Source organism: Vigna radiata, chromosome 7, assembly GCF_000741045.1.
Source record: "Vigna radiata var. radiata cultivar VC1973A chromosome 7, Vradiata_ver6, whole genome shotgun sequence".
NCBI lineage: Eukaryota > Viridiplantae > Streptophyta > Magnoliopsida > Fabales > Fabaceae > Vigna > Vigna radiata.
The window spans coordinates 14,749,205-14,757,634 of NC_028357.1; the positions used below are offsets into that span (position 1 = coordinate 14,749,205).

The 8,430-nt window shown below is 30.2% G+C and overlaps 1 protein-coding gene across 1 annotated transcript; it reads right to left on the bottom strand.

Moving 5' to 3' along the window:
- Positions 1-543: 543 nt before the first annotated feature.
- LOC106766104 (uncharacterized mitochondrial protein AtMg00810-like) lies at positions 544-1,605 on the bottom strand. The gene is made up of 3 exons (XM_014650863.1): positions 1,153-1,605; positions 748-852; positions 544-582 (listed from the first exon to the last, which is right to left on the bottom strand). Exons 1-3 carry the CDS (start codon positions 1,603-1,605, stop codon positions 544-546), a joined length of 597 nt encoding a protein of 198 aa, XP_014506349.1.
- Between the last annotated feature and the right edge of the window lie 6,825 nt (positions 1,606-8,430).

Sequence of the window (8,430 nt, forward strand, 5' to 3'; positions counted from 1 at the left end):
TAATGCCAACGAAACTTTATTTATGTGAATATTTTGTATATCAACACTTCTTTTCTCTATCACTTCTTAAACATAGTTGTAATGTATACCTATGTGTTTTTGTTACAGATCAATGAAAGACAATTTTTTGTGATGTGCAATATGATAAACCTTTTTTAATCTAAATAGTTTTCGACATCACCGTGACTTATAATATCTCGATAAAATTTCAATTCACACAAACATGAAATGATTTATAATATTTCAATAAAATTTCAATTCACAAAAACATGAAATATAGAAGAAAACTTCCTAAAATATTATTCTATTACTTATCATTTATCATAATACATATAAAAATGACTGTTTATATATACTTCATAAATTTCATTAAAGAACTATGTTAATAAAATAAATATAGCTACCTCCAATAGAAACCCATAAATAAAGAGACAAAACAAAATAGACTAAGTTAGTCTTCACATTTAAAGACTACCAACTTTTTGTTAAAAATTCAGAGCACAACTTGTGCACACTGTTTGTGAATAGAGAATACTTTGATATTTATTCAATTGAAAGAGCACGATTTTTATAAGCCTTTATCTGCATAAGATAAAAAAAAAAATGAATCTATGTAAAAGGCCTCAAAGTAGGTCATGCACACCTAAAGAATAGCTCACTCAGAGACTAGTTTAACCTTGAAAAATAGGACTTTATTTAAAAATGCAAAGAATAATCCAACGATCCCTCCCTTAATCTCTAGCTTACTGTAGTAATATCAACTACTCTAAGCATTTGTCGAAGTTTATCAAATTTTTCAAGCTTCGCCGCCTTAGTCATTATATCTGTCACCTGTTCTTGAGTATTGCAATACTTCAATTGAACAACGTGATCATTTACAAGATCTCTAAGAAAGTGAAATTTTACTGCAATGTGCTTACTATGTCCACGAAAGACAGGATTTTTGGATAGTTGAATAGTGGAGTTGTTATCGCATAGAATTGTGGTTTATTCCTTTCTTTCGATCCCAATATGTTCTAGAATTCTATGAAGCTAAATGCATTGATATGCACATGATGCTGTAGTTGTATATTCCGCCTCTATAGTTGATAAACTAATTACTGACCACTTTTTCGAAACCCATGATACAACCCTAGATCCTATTATGAATACTGCTCTATAAGTGCTTTGTCTGTCATCCAAATCCTTAGTATAGTGACTATCACTATAGGTTGTGATTTCAGTTTTCCCTCCCTTTTGGTATAGAATACCGTACTCAATGGTACCTTTTACATACCTCAGAATACGTTTTGTGGCAGCCAAATGTGATGCCTTTGGATTAGCCATGTACCTGCTAATTAGACTCACTCCGAACATTAGGTCTGGCCGAGTGACAGCTAGGTACATGAGACTGCCAACAACTTGTTTAAATTTGGTGGCATCAACTGAGGTTCCTTCATCATCTTCAGTGCCTGACACAATTGGATTGCGAACAAGGTTGCATTCTGTCATGTTGAACCGAACTAACATCTCACGGGCATAACGTCTTTGGCAAATGAAAATTCCCATATCACTATGTATAACTTCAATTCCCATGAAGTACCTCATTCTTCCAAAATCCGTCATGTCAAATTCTAATTGCATCGAACACTTGAAGTCCTCACACATTTGACGACTATTGCCAGTAAAAATTATGTCATCAACATATAAGCTAACAATTAAAATATTACCATCAAACCTTTTAATGAACAAGGTGTGTCCAATAGAGCACCGATAAAAGTTTTCTTTAGCAAAATATGCTTCAATCCTTCTATACCAAGCTTGTGGAACTTATTTAAGTCCATATAGAGCGAGACGATACATTGATTTTCTCTGCCCTTTTTGATAAACCCTTCAAGGCGTTGGACAAACACCTCTTCTTGAAGTTCACCATATAAAAATGCACTCTTTATGTCAAGCTGGAAGACTTCCCATGTTTATGGATAGGCTAAACTCACTATAGTCATGTTGACTAGAAAAACCAAGAGTGATGCTAATACTCATTGTAACCAAGAGTGGTGAGAATACTAGATGAGATCTTGAAGAGGTAAAACTCGTGTAATCTTGAAAAAGATTAGTGGAACCCCTTAAAAAAGAACTAGATGAGTGAACCGGTATAAAAATTCATGGTTTATTGCTTTCCTATCCAAAAAGCTTTCCATTTATATCTACCTCATTAAAAGACAACGTCTAACCATTTTACAATTCATATACAATATCTTTATCAGTCATTAGACACTTCTTTGTGAAAAGAGTTTGAAAAACATCATTCCTCCCTTTATTGTGTTTTTTTTCTTGTATATTTAAAAAATTGAGTATTCTTTTATCAAATATTCACACCTAGTTTGGATATAAAGATAAGATATTTTTGAGATCTTGGATGATGCTTTTTGCTTTCTAAATGAAGATGACTGTTGTCATTGTGTGAAAAAGATTGAAACATTCTTCCTCCTAACTTGTTGATTGGAATGCTATAGTGTTTTTCCCTTAAGATTTAGTTGCCTCAATATTTTTTACAACATATTTGCACTGTACACATAGTTTCTCACTCTTTCTCTTATTCTCCTTAATGATTTTATATAGGCTTTCAAAAAACAAAAAATAGCAGTTGTAAATCTATTTTTGGCTACTAGAGTAGCTTTGACTATTTTGAATCTTTTCCTTAATGAGATTGATGGTGTTGACTGTCTTTAACACACTACACACATTAATAAGTGTTTCTCTTCATTTTGTCAAATTTCCAATAACTTAAATTGCTTATAATCTTCTTGGACAATTTGAATTTATTTAAATCAACTTAAAATGTTGACAAATTCCAAAGTTGATGATGTTTTGTTTAGGAATTTGGTAAAGAAAAATAACATTTTGCTCTTTGCTCGAAAGATATCTTACATGTCTTTTCCTTTGGCTAACAAATCTCTTTGTGAAACATAAAAGATAATAGATATTCCTTGCAACCATAAAATAAACATATAAATTTTTTTACTGATTATTTTTATGTATTTTTATCGTATGCGAGTTTCTTAATTAGTTTATTAGACATTATCTAAAAGTTTCCTGTTGAACATGCGATAGATGAAATACTTATATCATACATAATCTATTACTAACTTATCAAGTTATCACCTTATCTTTTAGATGAACTATAATCACATTTTTCACTTTGCTATTTTTAACACTTAATCAAAATTATAAGGTGTTATACTTTTTTTTCTAAAAGAAAATAATAAATGATCAACATTTAAAGAAAGAAATAAAATAAATTCATCTTTATTAAAGAAAATATTATAAAAACACGTAACTACTAAGAAAACTATTTTTCTTTTCTATTTTAAGTTTTCTTTTCCTAGAAAGTTAAAAGGAAGTAATTATAGTGTGTTTTATTAAAAAAATGTTATGAATTTTTTATAACAAGAAAAATAAGTATTAGAGTAAAATTCGATCTAAGACTTTTTTTTTTTATTATATATATTCTCTTACTTTGAAGATTTTGATTCAAATTATGTTTATATTTTTTATTTTCTGATAGGTCATTAGTGGGATCAATCCCATGTAAATTTATTAGTGTTACTTAAGAATACATTACACTCAATGTCATGAATAACATTAAAAAATAATCACATTGAAATAAATAATCTATTATTAGAGAGAGAAGATTCATGTCAAACTTTACTTTATAAACTCTCTTGTCATTCCGATTTCACAATCTCTATTGAGAATTATCGAAATATATTCTTATTCGAGAGAGATTCTTAAAAAAAATAATGGGTATAAATGAATTTTTTAATATATATATATATATATATATATATATATATATATATATATATATATATATATATATATATATATATATATATATATCTAAAAACCTTTCTGCGTTTACTTTTCTCACTCTGATAACGAGGTGTTTAATATATATTTACTTTATTGTTATTTTTATCTTTTCCTTCTTTTTCTTGCTTATCACATCTTTTCATTATTGAACCCCAAATCATTCTTTATACTGTCACAATATTATCATTCCAACAAAATAATCAAAACACATCTTAGTTTAAATTTTGAAACTCAAATATTAGTCTTGATGTTTATTAAAATTATATATTTAGTCAAAAGATAAATAATAATAATAACTTATTCTAAATAATAACAGCGTACTCTAATGCTTTTGTCAAAGGATGAGAGTGGCTCTAAAGTAGATGTCTTAGAAATTCAGATAAGCAGTAGGATGTTTTATGTATTTGGCTATAACTCATCCTAATTGTAACTCGTTCTGACTTAATGTTTAGGGTCACTTTGATTAGTAGGTTTATGGATGACCCAAAAAGAATCACACTGTGCAGCAACAAAAAGGAAAGGAACTATGGAGTATAGGATTTTCTATAAATTTGAAGGAAAACACACAAATCTTATAACTTATACTGACAACAACTACACAGGAGACATGGACGATTATAGAAGCACTTCTGACATGGTACTTATGATGGGTAGACTTGTCAATTTGACTCTCCTTACATGGTTTGGTCCTGACCCACATGGGTTAAGACTAGAAGAATCCACAAGGCCGAAAAACTTCCCACACAAAAAGCCTATAGAGCCAAAAACCCATGATTTTTTTAAATGCTCATTTTGAATACAAGAAATTATAGCATATTAAACTATTAATCTATCATATAAATTAAATTACAACATATTAGTTATCATCATATTATAAAATTACAACATATTAAACTATATATTTATCACCGAATAGTTTATAAACAGGTTTAAAATTCTATTTATATTTATTTTTATTAGTTAAATCTAGTATTATTGTTAAAATAGGTTGTAAAATGAAAGTAAAAAAAATGGATTTGAAAGAATAATAATGTTAAACTGGTCCATTCTTGATTCTTATAAAAACTTACTTTAATATTGTTGATAAGGGAAACACTGGTTTAGTTATACCTTAATCTCACAATGCTCTAGTTACTCTGGTTTTTTATAATGACAACACATTTTTAATAACACATGTATTGTTGTGTGTTACATGTTCAAATCTTCAGTTTGATTATTACATCTGGTGTGATTGCATTACATATGTTTTGGAAAAGGAAAACCACATGCACTTTGATGAACTTATGTTGTGTGGCAAATTTGTATGTTTTAAGTCGACTTCATTATGAAGCAAGTCGATTAAGACTAAAGACTTTGCACAAATTTTCAAAAACAGTCTATGTGAGATTTTACATTGAAAAGAATTTCAATATGTGCAGATGTGTCTAAGTTGACTATGTGTGTTGTGCATTCGACTTAATTAGTTGTTTGATTTGAAATTTTGTTATGCTTGTGAATAGTAACGACTATATTTTCAAAAGTCTATTAAAGCATTGATTGAAGTCAACTGTATTAAAAGTGTAATTAATTTGTTTGACTTGACAGCTACTAGTTTGACTTAATTGTTATAACTGTCAGAGGACAATCGACTTAATTAGTAGCTTAGTCGACTACAGGACCGTCTGATTTATAGAAACCTATAAATAGACGAGACTGGTTTTAATCACAGAAGTTTTGGTTGAACTAAAAATTTCATTTGTTGTTTCAGATTGATTCTCTGTGATTAAGAGCTCCAAGAACTCATCAAGAAGACCGTGATCATTCTTTGAAGAGGTTCTGAAGAAGGAGATTTCTGTGCTTATTGCTTGATCATATTCTGCACAATTAAGGTGTCTGTTGCTGATCAAGACTCGTGTTACAATCTGCTGGAGATTGTTGTACCTGTTGTGATTACAAGGGGTGGACTCGTGGAGTCTATACACTTTGAGAATTTTCAAAGTGGATTAAAGATTACAGAAGAGGGGATATCTTGCTGCATTTCTTTATGTGTTATTGCCTATACTTTTGGTTAGAGGGTTAGAGAGATGTTTTATATTTTTGACGTGGAAGTCTCTGTAAAAACCTTGACAATTATAGTGCATTTGAATAACTTATGATTAAGATCTATTGGTTTGCACCAGTTTTTCAAGTTTCTACCAACAAAGCAGTTATATATTTTTGCTAGATATGAAAATTCCTTGGTTTGAGTAGGCTACTTCAACCCTTAGAAAATATATGAGTCTTCCTAGCTCTTTTAGTTGAAACTTTTGGACTTGTCTCTGTTTCAATTCATTCTCTTTTTCATCATTTCCAGAAGGATTGTTATCTCCTGTTTTCCTGAATGTTTAGTAAAAAAGTGTAATCTCCTTGACTTTGTAGCCAAATCCCTTCATAGCTTTTGTAAATCTTTCAAATCAAGCTCTAAGGGATTGTTTCAGTCCATAAAAAGCCTTTTGCAGTCTGCACACCTTATTTATTTTGTCTCCTTCAAACCTAGGTCAACAATTCATGTAGATTTTTTCTGAGGTTTCCATGGAGAAAGATATTTTAAACATCATATTATAGAAGGTTTCAATCAATGTGGGAAGCTAAGGTAAAAAAAAAAAAAGAAAATCCTTACAGTGCAAGAGTGTCCTGGTAGTCTATTCCATAAGCATGAATTATCCCTTGGCATCCAATCTCGTTTTGTACCTTTCAATATATCCACCAGCCTGATATTTTACTGTAAATATCCATTTGCTGCAGAAATATTCTTTTCTTTGGGTTTGTCAACAATTTCCCAAGTACTATATTTTTCCAATCTATCAATCTCCACTTTCATGACATCTTTCCATTCTTTCCTTGTCAAAGTTTCGGTATCAATGTTAGGGACAACAATAGAATTCAAACTAACAGGGGACCTCTTAAGGTTAATTTGTGTAGAAGGTAGAAAGTCATTTTCTGGTTCAAGTCTATCTATAGTTTTTGGTTCAAAACTTCAATTGAATTCATGGACATGTGACATGTATGGAATGCCACCTTCATTCTTGTGTAGAGATCGTTTAATCTTGGAAAGTTGTAGGTATTAACTCTAGAGGTTGATACTCTGACTGTTCCAGTATTTTCTGGTTGCAATTCAGTGGCATTAGTGATGTTATTAATTTTAGATTCTAAATCTGCCCTAGAGTTAATTTTCTCAACGGTAGGTTCATTTTCGGAGGTTTCAATTGGAGCATATGACAGAACAAAGGTTCAAGGTGGTCATCAAAATCTTTTGAAAGAACTTCTTGGAGAAAAAAAATATAGTTTCAATGACGGTAACATCATTGCAGATATACAATTATTTAGATGAAAGGGTTATAACACTTGAGTTACTGAATAACCAAGACAGACACATCTAATAGCCTGGGGATAGAGTTTGTTCCTATTTTGATAGTGGATGTGTACCAAAGCTGTGCAACCAAATATTCTAGAAATAAGGCCACCTGATATCTTTAAGTGAGAGAAAAATTGTTTAGGGTTTCAAGTGGACTTTTGTTTTGAGGGATATATGTAGCAGTGAGGACAATTTCTTCCTGATATTTTTTTGGAACTTTCTTTAGAAAGAGAAGTGTCTATTTTCGTCTCTATCACTCCATTTTGCTGGAGAGTATAGACACATGAAGAATCAAGAATGACCCTTTGTATTGAAAATAAGTATACGCAGTTTTGTTGAAAAAATTCCTAGCATTGTCAAACCTAAATCTTTTTATGTTGACCTCAAATTGATGCTGAGTCGTTGAATGAAAGATGGAAATAACAATGGAGCCAAGTGCAATCATCAATAAAGACTACAAACCAATGGGACCAAGAGATACTAGTTATAGTAGATTGTTCCCATATATCACTACTGATTAATTGGAAAGGTTGTGAACTTCTATTGTTGCTAATGGGAAAAGATACACCCGTACTGTTTATATAATTCACAAGCCTCACAGTGCAGTAAACAAATCCTAAACCCTTAATTTAGGGATTTCTTATAAACTAATCTATATTTAGACACTTTTTCTTTTTTTTTTTTGGGTGTTGTAAGGGAATGTTGCCAATATTTTAAGATCAAAAGGATTGTGGTGTAACATAGAAATAATTTCTTTACTTCCTTAAGAGAGTAGCTAAGTCTGATAATAACTTTAAAACTAGTAAAAAGAAAGTGATAGGCTCAACTAGGTTCTGTTTAAACAACAATAGGAATTGAATAAGTCTGATAATAAGTTTAAAACTAATAAAAAGAAAGTGATATGCTCAATTGGGTTCTGTTTAAACAACAAAAGGAATTGAATCAAGAGAAACAAAAACAATCTACCTCCTGGAGTTTATTATTGAGTGTATTAACCAAGAGCAATACAAGCTTATGAATTCAAAGCACCTTTTCTCTACCACAAAAAAGATACAGGGTAGTTTGCCCCCGTTTACATTGTTTAGTAATGTAACCCTATTTCTTTTTTTTTTCATATAAGTTATTAGAATTATTTTATTCTCTGTTCATATTTGTACATATATGTTCATATATTTTTATATTTATATTCCTTTTTTATATTG